Source organism: Pieris brassicae, chromosome 2 (assembly GCF_905147105.1).
Source record: "Pieris brassicae chromosome 2, ilPieBrab1.1, whole genome shotgun sequence".
In the NCBI taxonomy this organism is placed as follows: Eukaryota; Metazoa; Arthropoda; class Insecta; order Lepidoptera; family Pieridae; genus Pieris; species Pieris brassicae.
Window position 1 is genome coordinate 21670197 of NC_059666.1, and position 21398 is coordinate 21691594.

The following is a 21398-nucleotide window of genomic DNA, read 5'->3' on the forward strand; positions in this document are numbered from 1 at the left end:
TAGAAATAAGTATTTTAATAAGTAATATAAATGTAATTATCTCTCTCTCTTTGGTAGCTTATGTCTGAGCGTCGTGGTTATGCGATATCGCGGCCCATAGACACTCACATTGCCAGGGGGCTTGCAAGTACGTTGTCGGCCTTTTAAGAATTGCTACGTTTTTTTTCTTGAAGGACTTTCTGTGGGCAACTGGTTCCACATAGCAGTGGTGCGCAGCAACAGTCTTAAAAAACGCTCAATTGTGGAACGACGGACGTCGATATGGGTGCAATAATTACAGTTTTGAGCACGAAGAGTCTTTCACTTTGTTCATGTGTGAACGGCTACGTGATCGTTTGCCTTCTGTGATACCAACCACGATCAGTTTCTCCAAGTACAGACGCAGATTAAATGTATGACCTTCAAAAGTTCTAAGCTTCCCTTCCGGCAGTCACCGGCATGTCAACTTATTAATTTGACAAATGACAGCATATCAAAGGCATCAATCAATCCAAATAATCAGATTTATAAATAGCACTGTTACAGACATAATCAATAGATGATATGAAAACATGTACGCGAATTTCCCAATAATAAATTATGGACCTTGTCCGCTTACCCCGGGTTAACCGGCTTTTATAAACTACCTGGGTAATTTATAACTATTACCCGGAAAACGATCAAGTGATATCACTTTATAGCATATTCAACGTGTAAATATGAGAGGGTGGCATAGGTACTTATGCTGATGTGTTCAACGTATGTATGTATTGCCTTGGAGCTCAGAATATTGTTGTTGGACATTCATTTTGTCTAGGTATGAAACCTTACCAAATTTACGAAGAGCTTTGAGATTTATCGCATATAACATTATAGTAAACACATTTCTGCGTTAACTAATATTTTTTTGATGTAAGTAAAACGTAGTATTATGTATATGAGCGTATCTGAATGCGTAAATAAGAAAATCATAGGTTCCACTCACAATGTAATGTTCAAGATTTATGTGTCTTTTTACTCTTTAATGTATCTTTAATATTTTATTCCTGTTTAGTTTTTGTTTTAATAATTGTGTATTACATGTATTTTGCACTACTTGCCTATCTTATTTAATACATTTCTTTTTTCTATACTCACAGTGGTTGCCTGGAAGAGATCGCTCGTAAGCGATAAGGCCGCCAGTTGCCCTCCTTTTGATTTAATTATGTTAATTTTTATTTTGTAGTGTAACGAAGTGTAACGAAGTGTAAATAAATAAATAAATAATGTACGTTCTGTATGGAACCAGTTTCATCATCAGACATCGAGCCAGAATACGAAATTTCACCCGTATCACCTCGACGTCCGTTGTTCCATAACTGATCGTTGTTAAGTCAGTTTTTGCCGCACCACCACTATATGGATACAGCTGCCTATTGAAGTATTTCCGTACCAATTGAACGAGAGAACGTATCGATTCTTAAAATGGTACCTACGGATTACCAAGCCCTCTGGCATTGTGAGTCTCCATATAGGTATCACTTAGTATAAGATGCTTCCTGCGTGTTTGTTCCTCTTCTATAAAAAGCGATTAGTAACCGGGTTCAGTCATTCGACACACTGTACAGAAAACAAAGGATGACTTTGATCTATGTGAACTATTGATTGTAGTCCTTTCCCTCTTCCATTTTGGATCTCGCTTAGAGCAGTCGTGTATAACCCAACCCGTGTTTAATTAAATTGAAAAAGTTTCGAAATTCTTATAATTAAAATTACAGCAAGTACTACTGACAATGCGTCATAGGAGTAGCCACCATTATTTTAAGTCTTAGCTTGCATAATCTTACATACCACAAATGTAAAACAACTTTAAACCATTGGCTCGGTACACTCAACAACAAAACAGAGGCATTGGTAAATCCTCCAATATATTTTTTTCCTTAATACATCTTTTCATGCAACACGCGCACACATTTGTTTCGCCTTTCACAAACACATTACATAGTCATCATAATATATTTTTTAACCAATTGTGTTGGTTGATGAAACTTTGTAAATTTAAAGAAGAGCGAAGCTTCCCTGTCACAGGTCTCTGACTTACTAGGGAGGCCTCAATCTGAATTCTATTGTACATATAGCTAAACAAATAAAGAATTTTGACATACTCATCAGAGAGTGTTTGAAAAAAATGCAAAATAATTTTAAAAAATAAGTAAAGTATGTTAAACTAAACCGAAAAATTAATGTTCAAAAATGTAATGTAACAAGTATTCTAGGTTAGGTCGTTAGAACAACTATAATCCTTTTTTATTCAAATATTTCTTGTAAATGAGCAGTGTTGGCCCGGCTTCAGTGCGACTCTCATCTCTGAGGTCGTAGGTTCTATCCCCGGCTGTACACCAATGTTTGTTTCATTATATGTGCGCATTGAACATTCGCTCGAACGAAAACATCGTGAGGAAACCGGCTTGCTTTATACCCAAAAAGTTGACGGCGTGTGTGCGTGTGACAGAAGGCTGATCACCTACTTGCCTATCAGATTAACAAATGATCATGAAACAGATACAGAAATCTGAGACCCAGACCACAAAAGGCTGTAGCGCCATTAAATCATTGATTTCTTGTAAATTAAGGATTTGATTAATTTTGAATTTATTGAAGGGCCAATAATTTTCACATTCCCAGCCCGGAGTCTGCCTTTGCATTATGCATTATCAGTTTAATCATTTTAACTGATACGTTTGAATTGTCCTTTTTTATATCAAACAACCACAAAGGACGGAAAACAATTTCAAACGATATCTCGAGTCGGAAATTAGTACGTATTAATGCTTATCTCATTGTCGACAAAAATAAACTATCTTACTACAACGTACTTAATGTAATCGTGCTCAATATCCTTTGTTCACTTTCAGACTCATTAAAAAGGCGATGCAATTTAATGAGTTGATAGTGTGCGTTAACCCTCGCTATGTTCGCAAATGTCGAGCGCGCAGGCGCGCAAAATAGTGTTCTATTACGTGGCTAGTAAAAACCGTATTAGCTTGTACTTGTCGTTTATGTAGGGGTCGAAGATTAGTGGCCCACGCCTACTATAGCGCTGAGCGGCTGATGGTGCCCTAGAGTGTAGTTACAATTAGAGCGTTGCCCACAATGAAGTGATGGGTAATGTTGCCCTTGTCTTTATATGTTGATTGTACCCGAAAGAACTTAATTTGTACACGACTGTACAGGATTTGAATTTTCAATTTAATCCACTGTTCCTGTCCAATCCTCTAGGAAGACTTTAAAATGATTTTTATAACTAAACAAATATGTTACACTGAATTAAATCAAATCTTGCAGTACGAATTATGCCAGTCGAGCTTATTTCATAGCTTGGATATTTAATGTTTAATAACATTTATTAACACTGAGTCGAATATTTTTCCTCGCTCAAGGTACGCTGCCGCAGGGATCAAACTTTTTAGATTTGTTTTTATTAATTTATATTTTTACGTCGCGTCGGTTAAGAAAATTGTAAAATAAATATTTGGTCGTTATGTTCGAGTTTAAATAAAATATTTCGACTAGTATTGTTTAAGATGTTTTCTATGCGTGTATAACAAGCATAGTATCTACTTATATACTTATATTCATCATAAACTCGAATCAACAGCAATAGATTTATAGAAACTTTTTTTTATAGATAGTCGCGTTAATAAAAAGTCAATAAATCCGTCATTTATTAACACAACTTTTACACATTAAAAATAAAACACTTTTTTAACGCAATGAAGCTATGTATTATTACAAACTTATAAATATCTTACATAATTTTAATTTTTTCCGACGTTTCGCGTGCTTTACAGTGTGCGTTGTCATGGTGACTGAATACAAAAGGTGTTGAATGTCAAAAAGTATCACAGCTGTAGATAAAGTTATATTATCTCTATTTATGGATACAGATAATATAAGTTTCTCTTTCTCTTCAATCCGTTAAAAAGTGTTTTATATAAATCCGTCATGGCATTGACGATACATGTTCAATAGTATGAATATCCGTAAGTATACTAGCATAAGCAGATAGGCGCAGGCAGTATTCAGCGCGTTTGTCAATAGAAACTACTCGGCACCGAGCGCGTTTTCAGTCAGGCGAACGACTTAGTATAGGAAATGTTTTGCGATAAACATATATTTTTTCCAAATTATTGCGTAAACGTAATAAGACATTGCTGTGGAAGTTTTTTTAATATATAGGGCACTCTCAATATTATAGTTGAAGACTCATTTTCTTTGTATGTTTAAATAAATAATTCCATTACAAATACATTCATTCTTTGTAATACATAACAAAATAATAAAATAGATATGTATGTTTATTTATTTATTGACAACAATATAAACACTATTCTTACAGTACTAAGCCAATGTTGAAAAAAAATATGTATAATTCATAAAAACTTAATTTAAGCCACAAAATAGATGAATATTTATAAACAGAGATAAGAGATAAATTATTAAGAGAAACATAATAAAAATTGAGTAGACAAGCGAATATATTCTTGCTTTATCTGAAAATCGTACTTTTACTGCTTACGACTATGAAAGGAAAGGTTTTATCGCGTTGCCATGGCAACGGGATGCTGCGTCGTCTGCGATACCCCTCCATCGGAAAAAACTACTACATTGCTTTATTGGAATATATTATGGATGTTATAAAAATGGCATTTTTATGTACCTATAAAAATATATAGCAAGAGTGATTTGATTTTAAAATTAACTTTATTTTAGATCGTTGCTAAAGTAATCTAGTAACTGGTGTAAGCCCTCCGAATTGAATGGCATTCTCTTTGTAAATCTGCTATTATCACTTGCACAGTCAATAAAACAACTTCGGGAAACTGACATGACCTTCGTAAACCCCTAAAACTTGCGTCAATCACAGATGGCTCACTTACATGCCCTAAGAAAAATTCAGCATAACTCCAAGCCAAGGCCAAAATTTGTTATAGCGCCGGAGGTTGTATAAAGACTTTAATTTGTTATTCGACTTATATAGCCATACCTACTGGTACATTTAGATTTATAAACTTATCTATTTCATACTAATAATGTTCTCTCTACACGATTTATAAGTTTAAGTTAAACTTAAGAGATTTAAAAGTAAAATTACGTTGTTCATGTTATGTAAGCTAGACATTTCGAGGGTAGAATTAATAATAAATGTAATATTTTATAACGAATATCTTCTACTATGATAGCAGTTTTAAGCTGTCTAGTAGTTTTTTTTATAAATATTATTTACTTAAAAGGTCGAGGGGCAGTTAACCCTTGAATTTGGTACGTACTAAAATATTTATGCGGACTGTAGGCACATGCGGAAAAACAAAGTCAAAAACTGGTCCCGTTATGGGCCCGTCGCAAGTTTACAAAGAATAACAGCACAGACTGGACGCATTTTTACATTTAAATATAGCAAAGTTTAAAATTTTGATTTTTAGACAAATATATTAAAAATAATTTAAAGCTTTTTGTAATATTTAAAGAAATATCCTTCCAATCGACCGTTTTCTCGTGTAAACCATTCGAAACATTAAATTTAAGAGTGCAATAAATGGGCGTTAACAAAGCTATATTTAAATGGTTAGTAGGGAAGTATAAACAATATTATCGTACTGATTTTCTGTAAGTCTGAGAAAACAGTCACACAACAGAACTAAATTAAACGACAATATTCATAAATTAATAGTCACAATTAGTACTTTATAGCTACTAAAACGTTTGACAGTTATGTTTTGAAACCAGCTACAAGCTTGTTCAACCTTCCGCGTACTTAATCTTTGGCGTCCGCATGGCGTGTCGGTATTGAGTGGTGGCGGGGCGTGGGGAGTCAATGCCTGCCCTGGGGACCGCCTCCCGAGGGAGTACAGGGGGACGAAAGGTTAAAAGGGAAAAGTTGGTGGAGACCGCTTGTTGTCGCTCGCGATCTTCCTGAACGTTCGATTGTTCAATTCGATTCCACTCGTGGTAATTTCGATATACACTTGTCAACTACGAATGATAATACTGGATATTGCTCGCTTCGTTTAATGAAAGCTTCGAAAGTTTGCAATAAATTACGCCGTAGAATAATTACTGATAAGACAATTATTTATTTATAATTATATACAACTTAACAGTTGATAGTGTTAGATAGAGATAAATAAATAAACAAAAAGATTCTACGTATAATATAAGTGTTGTATAGAGATTCAAATTATCTAAAACGTTTCATATAGGGCCTGAATTTTGGGTTTTAAATAAATTAATATAAATTCTGTGTCGCGATAGTCGGACCTGAACCTGAAAGTATAAAGAATGTTAGTGCAATAAATTATTCTGCTATAGTTTTAGTTATTTAAAAGAGAACATTTTATGCAAATAAACATAGTATCTTGGGTGTGGAGTGTGAGGAGGGTGGCTTCAAGTGTTCCACCCTGCGCCACCCCCACACCGCGACTTAATGCCGTAGTAGATTTTTTACATAGTCAAGATACCAACTGAAACTATGAGCAATCTATGTTTATTGTTTTGATAAGTATATAAAACTATGCTATTAAACCTGTTATAAATGTCGTCTAGTAATAAAAGATGTCTGTGTTTTTTCTGATGCTGCAGGAATTGAAAAGCCACTTTCTGTTATGTGATTAATAAGGCTTAGTAGAAAATAAATAAGAATTTATTTTCAACAATTATGATTTTATCAACGCAAACAGTAATTAAAGACGATCCAGTGGAGATATATAATCATTAAATGCACTATGTTATATACATTAAATATGTATAACATATATCCTAATTTTTTTTTTCTTTCTACTTTGGTAAATTTATTGTTTGGGTAAGTTTATTATAAATTAATAAACTTACCCAAACAATAAATTAAGAATCACTTCAATTCCTTTCTTTTTTTAGTGTTTTCTTTAAGTTGCCTGGAAGGAATCGCTTGGTAGCAATATGCACGTTGAACCATTTATGTTAGTGAATAACAAATCCCCATAACAATACATGTAAAAAAGTATTTATGAAAATCTTTTTAAGGTCAATCAAAATGGCCTACTTGTGCAGGTTATTCAAAGCTCAGTTTTCCTATGATAGGTATCTAAAGATAAACCTTCAAGAACGGGGCTGTATTACACACAGTAAGGGATGAAAGGGGAGGGTTAGTTTTTACGACGAAAGCACTCTTTTCTTTCGTACTTGCTACGGGGAAAATATTTTCACATAGAACGCGGCCATTTTTGTAAGGTTTGTGTGTGTTTGATTTTTATTTCAACATTTTTACACTTAAACATGTGAGTATCAAATTGAATAAATTTAATTAACATTGCAATAAAAGTACTAAATATATGAAAAAAACGATTTAGGTATGTAACAATGGAATAAATAAATGTTTGACGTTGATTTTCATGTTTCCTTAATAAATTGATATTTAACTGGAAACTATATAATCGTGAACAATAATACGCTGCTATAGGGTGTTACACTTAATTCTTGATTTAAAATCAATTAAATTTTTTTTAATACTAGTACATGTGGTAAAGTTAAAGAACAAAAAAAAATACTGTTTAATATTAATTTAATTCTATAAAATATCTTGAATATATCATATTATAATACATAGACGTTGTTATGTAGATGGTTAAAAACCATCTAATTGTAAATATAAGCTATTCGGACTCCCTTATAAATTCTGACTTCTTAATTTGACTGTTAATTTTTACTCTTATTATTACATTAGTTTTCTTTCTTTACGACTGAGGTGTAAACTAACTGTTGTGATCCACAGCATAATCTCGAGCCAGGGTCAGTTACAACCGCAATACATACACATCAGACACTTAAAATGTACCCAATTCCTTTTTTTCTTTTCATAAGTTTGTATTATTTTTTGTGAGTTTCTGTGTGTGTGTTTCGATATAAATGTTAGATAGAAACGCGCTCGGTTGATAGCTTAGAATAATAAAAAATATTGAAATACGATCCTAACTAAAGTTAATGGGTGTTTTAAATTAAAAGCTCTCAATAAAAGTTTCTTTCTAATTCAGTAGCAGATGTAAGGCGGTAAGGTAGTCGTAAATTACGTGGAGCTTCATATAAATTAGCGCCTGTCGGGTCTCTGTTAGTATTGTGAAATGCGAACATTTCAACAACTTGGCCGATAAACCGGTATAGTTTCATTCTTAGTATTGCGATTTAATAATTGTAATAAATATGGAAAAACTACGTAGTGTATAGTTTTGGGTGCAAATGGCAATACTATGTTAATCTGTAATATTGATTGAACCCAACATGGGGCGTGATTGTACGCACCATACGTTCTCTATTGTTTCATATTAATAGGCTTTACTATACGTCTTGGTAATTACACAATTTTTTTCATTTTATTAGCATCGGCTCTCGGGATGACAAACCGCATTCACTGTCAAGGCAATATATCTGTCCTCAGTTTCTTAAAATATCTCCATTCATAGACACAGTGTCGGTTGACAGGCGTAAACTCCTAACTCGCAATATTGTGACATAAGGTGTTTAACATAAATAATGCGGGAACAGATGTGCGATGCCGCGGGCTCTACAAATACGTTCGGTAACGCCAGATTTTGGATTATACAGAGCTGTTACCTCCTCCACCGTCTCACATTAAGGCCTCGTTGTTAATCAGTTTTTGTCAAGTTGTAACAGCTCTTGGAATATCTCATTGTCTGTTGGCACAACAATATTCGCGTGGCTGTAGCCGCGGGCCATGTAAAATATTTCTACTGAAGCATTCATCGTGATCGCCTATCGTACGCTCAATACGCATCGGCCACCCTCTTCGACCCTATCTCCACTGTATAAAGCTCAGTTTTCCTTGAACAATAAATTGCACAAATCAGCTTTATGTAATACGATATGCCACTCTAGAAAATAATGACCTTCAAAGATTTTGCTTGGTTTGGAAAAAAGTGTGAACGTCACAAAAAGTGAGAAGGGCGGAAGGTAGTAATTTTGATCGTAAGAAACAAATTACAGCTAATAGTTTGGTTTAAAAAAAGCAACAAAAACAGAGTGAAGTGGAAACGGCTTGTTACATTAATTTTATTACTAGGTTCTGGTATTAAGAAACGCTCCTGTTTGTTTCAGATTTTTTCTAAAGTTCTTCTTGAAATGCAATCAGAACTGCTTAAAGAATGCTGGCAATCCTCGGGATATGAGAAGATTTCAGGTAAAATGCTCCATTTTAATATAACGTTTAAGTCTACCCCAGAATGTTCTATCGGGCTGAGATATTTCGTCTTCTATAACCCTAAATTTATTAAGCTCTGCTTTAACCCGAAGCTCGGTTTCGCTCATGACCTCCGAGTTAAGTAAAAAGCAAGCGTTCATCATAGCCATGAATGGTCTATAAAATAATTGTCGAAACGCGTTTTTTTCAAACAATCTTTCCGCTGTCAACATTCATTGCTTAGAACCTACGGTTGGAACAAAGAATTTTCTGTATTTACTAGAGAAAAGGAAAAATTACTGTGTTTCACAAGTCTCTATTTATCGCTTATAGGAAATGGTACAAGTCAAATACTTTTTTTATCTAACGGCTAAACAAAGTTAAGTTTATATTTTTCCTTGTAAAATATAAATGTCTAAATCACTGAAACAAAGTAGCCTAGTGGCTTCAGCGTGCGACTCTCATCCCTGAGGTCGTAGGTTCGACGCCAGCTGTGTGCTTTCTATCTATGTGTGAAGGATAACATCGCGTGGAAACCGGCTGGCCTTGTACTAAAACCGTCGAAGGCGTGTGTCAGACTGATCACCTACTTGCTAATTATATTGACAATGATCGTGAAACAGATTCAAAAAGGCCCAGACCTATAAAGGTTGTATAAGTGAATTGTTTTTTTTTAATCACTGTAGGGAATTGATTATTTTCGTTTGTATTTACTAAGTGTATGTACAGAAATGGAAATTTCCAATTATATAACGTTGAAAATAATCTTTATTTATTTTTATTCTATAAGGGTCACAAGAAAAACGTAATATGTATAAGTAATAATAATAATTGAACAGGTTTATATAAATAAATAAGTCCGCATTTAAAATTTAAAATGAACACGATTATTGTATTATATATATTAACATACATGTGTTATGAATTATAATCTATTAGACTAACTTAAAAGTATATTTGTAAGACTTTCTTAAAATAAATAAAAGCTTGCGGCATACAGTAACAGTATCACCCTCAAGTAAAGGGTTGCGTTCATGAGTCTTGAATATTTGAAGCGCCTCCAATTTAGCCGAGGGATGAAATTAAATTTATTTATTCGAGTTTATCTATTTACTTATATTGTACTGATTTGTTCTAGTTAAGATTTGTTTGAATTTGATAAAATTAATTCTCAATTCTGAGAACTTCTAAGTGGATGAGCTTATGTTTAATTTCATCAATACTTATCAATCAATCATAATTATAAAGAGGAAATATATGTATTTTTATATACCTCACTACTGGACCGAATTAAATTGTTTTCCTATTACGATGATTTTATACATAAAGTAGGCTCTATTTCCAAAGTATTAACTATATATATGTTCAGCCAGATTATGTTTTAATGTGCGGTTATTTTTTTAAACCTGTCACGTTACTTGTTTTAAAATTTTCAGAACTATTCAAATTTTCGTTGGAACCTCTAATTTTCATTGTGATAAAATTACAACTTAAAATTTTTGTAAATAAACTAATTCAATTCTATTCAAGACCGTGCTAATTTCGTGAATCAAAATAGAGATATAATAATATTAACAAATAATGCTACAAAGAACTTATTTATGTAATAATTACACTATTAACTTTCTTGTTTAAAAATTTAACAGCCATATAAAGTAATTAACGTCACCCCTAACGCTGCGGTAAATGTGCATTCAGTCTACTTATGAGTACAAATTTGCTTCCACAGTTCCCAAGACATATTTGTCTTACGTGTCCTCTGCGAACTTTAAACAAATATAGAACTTAATACAACTAATATTAAGCGTACATTTCGATACGTCAACGTAGCTATGTCTATATTTGGACTTTCCGTGTGTCATTGAATTATTCAGTGGTCGTTCCCCACGTTTCAAGGGTAAGAATCTTTAGTGGTATAGCTATTAATAGGAATGTCAAATAGTCTAAAGGAAATTGTTGCCTAGTTTTAAATTATTTATCGAAAAAGAATAACTCGCAAACACTTATAATATGTAGTAAACATTTGGTTAGCGACGAAGTTCATGATCACACAAATATAGTTACAAAAATAACCTTACACACACATACACAACGGAAAGGGAGAGTCCCTAGGGAGGTGGGGCCAATGTCTCGACTTGAGGAAATGGTCGAACGATTGCGTAGGTATGCAAGGAAGTGCAATTTGCACTCTTATTTGGCCTTCCGATTGCCGGGTGGTCCCTGAGATGGTTTAGACTTACCTGATTTGAATATGATTATATTGGTACAAGATGAAATTATAAATAATATGATTTAGTATTGTCTTTTGTTAACATAGCTTTTATACATTAAGAAAAACACTTTTTGAACGTCACCGTGACCACGCACGCTGAAAAGTATTTATGTAAATAATTATAAGTTTTTAATAATAATACATAGCTTCGATCCGTTCAAAAAGTGTTTTTCTTAATATGATTTAATTTCAATCAAAGGCAAGTTTGAGTTGAGGTTTTCTATTGAATTAATTTAACATGTTCTACGTAAATATATCTAGGATATTTATTCAGGAATCGTACAAAAGAGTAATATTTGTAATTGTTTACAAAGGTTTACCTTCAGTCTTCATACTTGAAAAATATTTTAATAAATAATTAAAAGTATTTTCCCAAGAATCCTAATAAATCATGTATAATTTAGAAACTGAAAATTTCAAATAGTAACATGCCTCAATAAAATCATCTCGTATATCTATTAATTAGGAACAGGAAATCTTCCGTACAATAATGTTGCTATAACGTGTTAAGCAATTCTTTAGATCGAAAACATTAAATATTTATTAACGGTTGAAGTAACCAATAATGATGTACTATTGAGGCACAGTTATGTAAAGCCAATTCTTTTACAGGTGGTGATATCAACACAGGTGATGGTAGACGGCCCGCTATTAGCAATATCAGATAATATGTTTGTTCATAATAACAGCAAACACGGCCGTCGAGCGAAACGGCTAGACCCTACAGAAGGTACAGAAGCAGCAATCGAGCCTACTTGTACGTTCTCTTTTGTTTTTATTATTTCTATTGGTTTTTTTTATCGATTTTCCTCATATTTATTTTCATTTATCCGAAGCATTTCGTACTAAAAATACCTATTTATTTATACGTTTAAGTATAAGCGTCTTTATACTAACCATTATAAAATAAATATTAATTAATTGCAAATTTGTTACGTGATTAAACGGTACTTTAAATGAGCATATGTTAAATGAACCTGGACTTTGTATGAATCGAACTGCGTCTGCTACAAAATTCTACTAAAAAAAGAGTTTAAGATAGACCAAATGTCTTTAGTATTGTCTTTTATTAACATAACTTTTACACATTTATTGAAAACACTTTTTAATGGATTAAAGCTCAACTTATAATACTAATTACTATAAAGTGACCACGCACGCTGTAAAGCACGCGAAACGTCGGGAAAAAAAATAATGTAACACAATTATAAGTTTATAATAATACATAGCTTCAATCCGTTGAAAATGTTTTTTCTCCAAATGATCTTACTAACAGGGTCCCACAAATAATATTTTTTTTTAATATTATTTAAACTCGTTTTTAAGAAAAATATCCAAATAAAATTGTGTTAACTCTGTGTTAAAATTGAAGAGAGTTTTAGATAAAACACTTATTTAGTTTTATAATATATATTAAACAGGGCGTAATTAATAACAATACACTCGAAGTGAGTAAAGTGAACAATAAAACGGGTAAGATAATGTGTAAAGTCGTAATACAGCTTTGAGAATGTCGTTTGTATGCGGAGAATCAGTGTAGACATTTCGCAAGCAACTTTGACCGAGGGTGGTTGGGTGGCGTCGGAGGCATGAAGAGAAAAGGGATAATTTCCTCATGAATTGTTCCACGCGAAAAATTCGAATTATCGCTCTTTGGTATCGGAAAAATCATTTGATGTGAGAAATTCAGCTCTCGATATGGATTTGGCACGAATATTAGTATTTTCTCAATTATATAGACCTATTTTAAAGACAATTGGTTGAAGAATTTAGCAGAAACAATTCTGCCTCTGTTTTGTTAATTTTAAAAGCAAGTTAGTACGTCCTTCTGTATCTACAATACAAAAATGAACATGATTCAGGGTACATTCCACGCGTTACTGTTGATATATATAAAATGCACAACGAGCCGTAATTCTTTATATTGAAAACTCATTTATCAGACTAAATTTTTTGTTTTGATAATTCATTGCAAATGTCTCCGTCCCGTAGCAATTACGATTCTTATTTTGGAAACCAAACCAGGGGCAAGTCTCGGAGTCGACGCTCGGATATATTTCAAAAATATAATGAAGTTAATTTAATACTCAAAGCCAGCTTATTGAATATTAAAAATTAAAATTTCTTCCAGAAAAATCTTTACCTACTCAAATTAATAAGGAACCGCCGCCGGTGTAATCTCCTTTCGTCCCCTTAAATTCACTTTCTCTTGCCTTTATTACCGCGTCGTTTTGTTTGTAAGATTTCAGGACGAGGCCCCTTGTCTTACAGTGCGTGTCCCCCTCACTACAAACTTTGATAAGGTCTTAACCACCTTTTAACGTTATCAACTCTACATCGTTTTATTAAAATTCATTTTCACAAAACATAGTTCATTCTTCAGCAATAGTATCTTAGTTTCGATTGTGTTTCTTCAGAAAGAACAGAACTAGCGTTTATTCAACTCGTGATCAATAATCGTGATAATATAATACGGCTTATAACGTATCGTAATTGTATCAAGTTATAGTATCGAAAAATATAAATGAAATGTGAATCTACATGGCACAATCCACCGTGGTAGCAAAAACACAAACAATCCGGAACTAAGCTTGCTGTAAAACGCGCGACAATTATAATTTTGAATTAAAAAACTATCTATAATTAAGATTTGAGATAAAAATTGTCTTAAGAGCGCGCATAAGGCTAGCAAAATTGATGATTTTCACCCGCGCGCCTCTCGCCCGAACTAGTGACTAGTGTAACAAACATACGCTTGGAGTTCGCGTGAGATGAGACCGACTGTATAGTGTTTCGCAGAACGCAAATGAAGTAAGCGCCAAATGTTTTTTATTTAAATAATTCGTTAAATATATTTCATTAAATCGCTAGTAAAACCTCTCGACCTAACTAATGTGCTGTACAATTACTTTTTGGCTCCACAATACTCGTCATGATTGATTAAAAACGAATTTAGGCAAATGTTTGAGGTGACTTTGTTTTTTTTTATGAAGGAATTTCTATTGTATTGAGTTTTTAATTAAAGTCAAGCCATTATATAAATTTATTGTTTTTAATTCAAGAATCACATACTTAAAATAAAATTAATAAGATTTTGATTAGTGCTTACTCTTAAGTATTAGATCTTAGCTTGTAAAATAATTTGACCTGTAAAGATATTTAGCAAGCAAACGAATTTATTAAAAAATAATCTCTTCCTAGCGGGCTTATATCCACCGTTGCCAGTAGCAACGCCATGCATCAAAGCAATATCTCCAAGTGAAGGCTGGACATCGGGAGGTTCGACCGTTATCATAGTGGGCGACAATTTCTTCGATGGCCTTCAAGTAGTTTTTGGCACTATGCTGGTGTGGAGTGAGGTAATATATGATGAGGTTTATTCCAAAGACCGGTTTAATTAAGTTTATATTAAATTGACAATAATTTATGAAATTAGTAAAATGTATTTTTTTAAAATTCATATTGTAAACGTTTGCAACCACTTGTATGTATTATTATCTTTGGCATTTTTTTTAGTACAATTTTTATTTTGCTGTATATAATTTATGTTAGCTGTCGGATTTACTATTACGAAAAAAATGAATAAAAAAAATATTTGGAAAACTTATTGTGTCCTTTATTGTGGCTCATTATCGCTTACTTTGAATTTTCCTTTGTTTTCCTTTTTTATTTTTAACCCTGAGTTATTATAAAATATGTTGTTATTAAATACTGAACTATACCCAAAACCTCTATCTACAATACCGACATAAAACAGGGCAGGGTTCGTATTGCCTACAAGAAATCTTCAATGAAGCGTAGATAAAATACAATTACCGCATTATAACTTAAAACTTATAATTTATTCAATAGTAAAATGCATTAGTAACGAAAGAACTTTTATATGTGTCATACAAAATGATATGTTTTTGACACGAGTAGCTTATTATATACGAACGAAGTGCACGTCAAGCGTTCTAATCTTAGTCTTCTGGGCTATTTATATATTGTTATAAAATGAATATTTTTTACAGCTGATAACATCACATGCGATACGAGTACAGACACCGCCGAGACATATCCCAGGTGTTGTAGAAGTAACGCTGTCCTATAAGAGTAAACAGTTCTGTAAAGGTGCACCTGGAAGATTCGTTTATGTTTGTGAGTATATATTTTGTCATTCCATTGACTTCGAATACAAATATTTACGATAACTATAATCAGTCACTGTTGATTTTAATTATGATTTAATTCTTATCCGTATTTTACAAAACTTAGTTGTAATATGCTAAAATTAACTTTGTCAAGTTTAGTTGCAACAATTTTAATAAGTACATGTTTTGCAACAGATTTTTTCTCAATAAGGCTTTAGATCAATAGCTCTCTCGTAAAAACCCATACGTAATGAAGTAATCTTTACCACTTATTCTCGACTTCGATTGACCCTTAGACACTGTTTTCGAAAATCTTTTGCAAATTACCCTTATGTATAATATTGTTTGTATATAAAATAAAATGAAAACAAAACAGTGGCGCAAGCTTTTTAGATCTGTGCCTGAGATTTCTGTATCAGATTCACGATCAGGTAATAGGCAAGTAGGTGATCAGAATCCTGTGCCTGATACTTGGAGATGAGAGTCGCACGCTGAAGCCACTAGGCTAACATATATAGGCCATATTTAATAGAAAAATAAACACTAGACCGATGAAATGTTAAATTATACCTAAGTAACATAGGCTATAGATTACTTAATATATTTTTTATATACTGTATATTAATACAGTATATAAAAATATATATTTAGCCGTGCGAAACAGGCCGCTTTAATATGAATGTCCAAAATGTAGATCCCCAATTCATTGTTAATGTGATTCATCAATTAGGATTTCATTCGTTAGTGGAGCGGCTAATGATTGATTTTGTTTTCTTTCGCATAGCAGCACTCAACGAGCCCACGATAGATTACGGATTTCAGAGGCTTCAGAAACTTATACCGAGACATCCCGGCGATCCGGAGAAACTGCCAAAGGTTCGTGTTGAAATCAAATACATAATTAATACTTTTGTTATAATTTCAATTTAAGGACTATGTTTTACGATATTAAGTATGTTTATTATAATGTAATTATGTAAAATAAATTTATGATAATAATTTATTTGGCGTTAACATGTTATGGCGGTGCGATCTGAAGTTCGCATATTCTGCCACAAAAGGGTGCAAAAATAGATTTTTAATAGATGTTGCAATTACATTTAAGTAAATATTAGTTATAACATTTCACGTAAATAACCATTAATCGATTTTTTTTTAACTCTAGTAGGAAGATCTTTGAATGCTTTTGGTAAATTATTGTTATATATATAACCAATATACGATACGATTATAAAAATATCATAAAAATAATAAAATGTTATACAGTCACATTTGTGATCTTAATTGTGTTTTTATTTATCTTCTGTTTATTGCTTACTGTTATATATATATATGTTTATAAATGACAGGTAATTTAATCATAAATAAATATTTTATGAAGTGAAATTTTACAGGAAATAATTCTAAAACGGGCAGCGGACTTAGCAGAGGCACTGTATTCGATGCCTCGAAATAACCAATTGGGACTGGGTGCGCCAAGGTCTCCTCCTGCCAGTATGCCTTTCAACTCTTATACTGGACAATTAGCTGTCAGTGTTCAGGATACCGCTGCTTCCCAGTGGACAGACGGTAAGTTAATACTGACATTTGTTTCAGGGTATAACAATGGCTGTCACAATAGTTTAGGACATAACATTACCGAAGTTCATAGGATGTGATTTCGAATATTGCACCCAACATTTGATTTCTTAGTTTAGAATAGTTGTTTCTAAATAATGATATAAAAATGAATTTATTTTATAGATTGGAGGACAAGAATTAAATTTCTGATCCCAGATGTAACCCATTACTTTAACCATATATATTGAGTGCAATATTTAATAAATCACTAAGATATTTGTTACACACTAATACATACTTCTAATGAACATTATTAACATAACTGGCCGTTTCAAGTGTTTTACCAATAGTATTTTAGTTTAAAAAATATATGTGTCTTAGTAACATATTGTTACTTTTTAAGAGGTTTTAGTATATAATAATAATAATCTTTATTTTCTAACAATAACTTCATACATAGAGTATAAAAAAAGCAACAGTTATTTGTTATTATAAATAATTTTCTTCTATTGAAGGAAATGCTTATTTGCTTGTACCTCTTCGGGGCTATGTAGCTTAATATGTTAAAAATTTCAGCTATAATAGTAGAATTTACTTTATAATACGTAGAATCAATTCTCATTAACCAAATATAAAGGGTCGAATAAAACAAAAGAACTGGACTCCGATGGCATTTGTTTTTAAACATTTTAAGCAAGCAAGCAGGTGAGCAATCTGAGCACCAGAAACTTGTATGCTTTTAATTTTTTAGTTCCGGCGCAGCTCACACTTAACCCAGCACAAGTTACAAGTATTTCTCCGAATCTCTAACGAGAATGTTGTTGATGTTTAGGCTTTTTATTCTAGAGGAGTATGCGCGTAGTGGCGGCGGCTCCGTGTCCCCTCGATACTGCTCGGCCGCATCAACTCCGCATGCCTCTTACCCCCATCCACAACATTACCCGGCGCCGACCTCCATCTTCAACACAACTTCACGTGAGTTTTTATTTTATTACCAAACAAAATGATTTTTTTTTGCTTGTTTCTTATATTTACACTACTACACTGCAATTATCTTTAGATAATATCCGTATATTTTTCCGATTTTATTGATTTATTTATTTATTTATATTCAATTTTTGGTTTCAAAGTTCAAAAATAATGTAGATGTCATATTTAGAGTAGAACATTTGAGTTAAAAGATTCGAACATTTTATTACAATTTAATTTTGTACACGATTAGCGTCAAATATTTTTTTTAATCATAAAGTGTTCGTTACCTATAAATGTTGGACCAACCTACTACTACAAATAAAGCCTATAGAAATGTTATGAAAAAATTGTAAACCGCTTTAATCCTTGTATCGCTCTCGAAGGCAACTATGTTGAATAAATATTAAATTATGATAAAAAAAATTCAGTTGAATTACGAACTTTTCAGTTCACCTAATACTCTTCACACAAAACACCTTACGCTTCGCTTTTTCGTTAACCTATATCTGTTCCGTCAGTGTCTCTGGGGCCATATCATCCGGCGAATATGAATGGACACTTAACTGACCAGTATAACACGTACCCAAAAGATAGCGATTACATTGAAAGAAACGTGGAGTCTAAAGATGACTGTCCCGCAAACACTCATACAAAATGCGATGCTATGAAAGGGCAAACGAAAGAGAAGAGAAGCGCATTCGCGGTCGTAAGACAAAGTCCGCCGCATTTTCAACAAAATTGGCAACATCTCACCGTGCAGTGTTAGTAGATCCGCTTTTTTATTTGCATTTTGCTTTTTGTGAAATTTCTTTTGCACGTTACAGTACCGTGTAGTTTAAATCACAAATAAGTAATGAATTTTTCCTTTAAAGTTTGTTCTAGTTGTAGTAAAAAGTTGTCTATTGCTCCTCAATATTTGAGCGGGGATGTTTCTGTTTGAATGGCTTATAACGAGGAATTTAAAACGTGTCTTTTCTATTCGAATACAGTGTTATAAACTTTTCTTGTCTATGATAATTTCAACCACATAACAATGGTTGTTTAAGGGTGTATGTGTGATGCTTATACTAATAAAGGCATTTCTGCCTCAGGAACCTTAAAATCTTAAACTTATAATCTTAGGTTCGATTCCTCGCTTGACAATAATTGTTACGTATAGATAGCACCACCTTTATCCATGAAACATAATTGTTTTGATGACGATGATTTTACGGGACCACAAAAATAAATAGTTGTATTGTCCCCAGGAATGGGAGGTCTTGTATCATCACCGTTCAGCGTGAATCCTTTCTCTCTACCAACGTGCAGCGCCCAACAATATGCGCAGACGGCTCCACTTGCATCTAAGTAATACTAAAATTAACTATAAACCTTAAATAGCTATATCATGTTTTGTTTATACAGCTTGAAACTAGCGATTCTAAGTAATATTTTAATAATATTGCTTTAGTCGGGTTTAAAATGATACAAAAGCTATTTCAGCCTTGTTATTTAGTATTTTAATTTATCCAAAGTTATTTTTAACATTATTGTAGTATACGTTTTAATATTAAGTTTTATAAATAAACTTTATTTAGTGCTAATTAAGATGTACACAAACTAATAATTTAATATAAAAACAAGTGTTAGGTTACATACGTAAACCATAAAATTATCTGAATTAAAAATATCTAACTCTGCCTATCTCTTGTACAACTCTGCAATTGTACAGTAAAATATATTTTTAATATGAATTTGATGGCTTACAAAACAAAACACAAGTCAAAAGAAAAAGTCTTTTTTAGGCTTTAGGTATTACACTCTTATTGAACGATGTTCAGTTGTTTTAATAAATTTCAGCGAATTTATAATTTTATAATTTATACATCAGAATTAGCACTATTTTCTTATATAGAAAATGGTAATCTTATTTATTCGTAGTATTGCTCAATATGACTATATCATGTACATATTGTAAATAAATACATCAGCTCACTAATAATACTCAATTTGATTTTCGTTAATTTCCTTCAATTTCTTTTGTAAAATCTGTGATAAATTTATTGTAAGTACTTTGTATATTTTATTTAAATCACGCTAATCTAATAAGTGTACATACATGAATATAAATCATATCTTGAAACAAAACATATCCTAGTGAAATCGTTTCTATGGGGATGTATTACAACGAAAAAGAAAATAAATTATTCCCTTAGAAGCTACGAAATGTATACGAAATGAAATGACTCCGTTTACCGAACTTCCGAATCGAACGAAATCAATTTGTGGAAACGAAATATAGTAATAAGACTTGTACATTGTAATCGTTCAAAGTGACATTAAAATACATATTATACTAATATTTGTTTCATTTTAGATCCTAGATTTTCTTCCCAATTTTTTTAGAACTGAGGTAAAAGGGCAGTTTGCTCACAATGATACCACTACGATACTCACAATTCAGGTGCCTTTTAAGCCCTGGTATGCTTCAAGGACCTGTGTTGGGATTTTAACTTTCAAGAGCGATACCGACAGAAATCCTAAAAGTGACATTTTAACATTGTGAGAACAACATCAAACTTGCATACTAAAACAATTTTTTTTTATGTAATAGGAGGGAAACGGGCAAGTGGCTCACCTGATGTTAAGCGTGCCGCCGCCCATGGATACTCACATTGCCAAAAGGCTCACAAGTGCGTTGCCGGCCTTTCAAGATTCAGTACGCTCTTTTATAGAAGGATCGAAGGACCAATTCGATTTAGGGAGTCGAATTGGTTCAGAAATACTTCAGTGGGCAACTGGTTCCACATAGTAGTGGTGCGTGGCAAAAACTGCCTTAGAAACCGCTCAATTGTGGAACGACGGACGTCGAGGTGATACAGATGGTATTGAATGATTTTGCTGTCGCTTTTAGAAGTATCAGAGTGCTCTGTCGGGACCAGAAGTCTTATTAATTCCATAAGCACTCATAATACAATACAACCTAATCTAAAATCTTCGTTTAACTGGTCATAATAAACACACTGGATGCGTCCATCCATCATTTTTAACATGAACAAAAACATCTCAAATAGTTTAAAGCATTGTGATTTCACACATGCTACCGTTGGCACCCCACTTGTAATATTATACTAACAATTTTTGTCCTCGAAGGGTAATAATTTCTATTGTTATTCTTGACTAGATAATGCATGGGTTTATCGCTGCTCCTAATTGTGTCAGTGAAGAATGGGGATTGTATTACTTCGGAATTAACATTAAAATAGACTTTATTGTCGTTTCTAAACTAATTATGATT

General features: G+C 32.7%; 1 protein-coding gene across 1 annotated transcript in view; it reads left to right on the top strand.

Moving 5' to 3' along the window:
* Positions 1 to 19871, top strand: part of LOC123720225 (transcription factor collier) — a 51818-nt gene extending 31947 nt beyond the window's left edge. The window contains exons 8-16 of the mRNA XM_045676765.1: positions 9103 to 9184; positions 12069 to 12213; positions 14658 to 14815; positions 15470 to 15596; positions 16374 to 16465; positions 16984 to 17158; positions 17996 to 18124; positions 18640 to 18882; positions 19369 to 19871. Coding sequence (XP_045532721.1) covers positions 9103 to 9184; positions 12069 to 12213; positions 14658 to 14815; positions 15470 to 15596; positions 16374 to 16465; positions 16984 to 17158; positions 17996 to 18124; positions 18640 to 18882; positions 19369 to 19370 — 1153 coding nt within the window. The 3' untranslated portion in view covers positions 19371 to 19871. The remainder of the gene's footprint in view (positions 1 to 9102; positions 9185 to 12068; positions 12214 to 14657; positions 14816 to 15469; positions 15597 to 16373; positions 16466 to 16983; positions 17159 to 17995; positions 18125 to 18639; positions 18883 to 19368) is intronic.
* The last annotated feature ends 1527 nt before the right edge of the window (positions 19872 to 21398 follow it).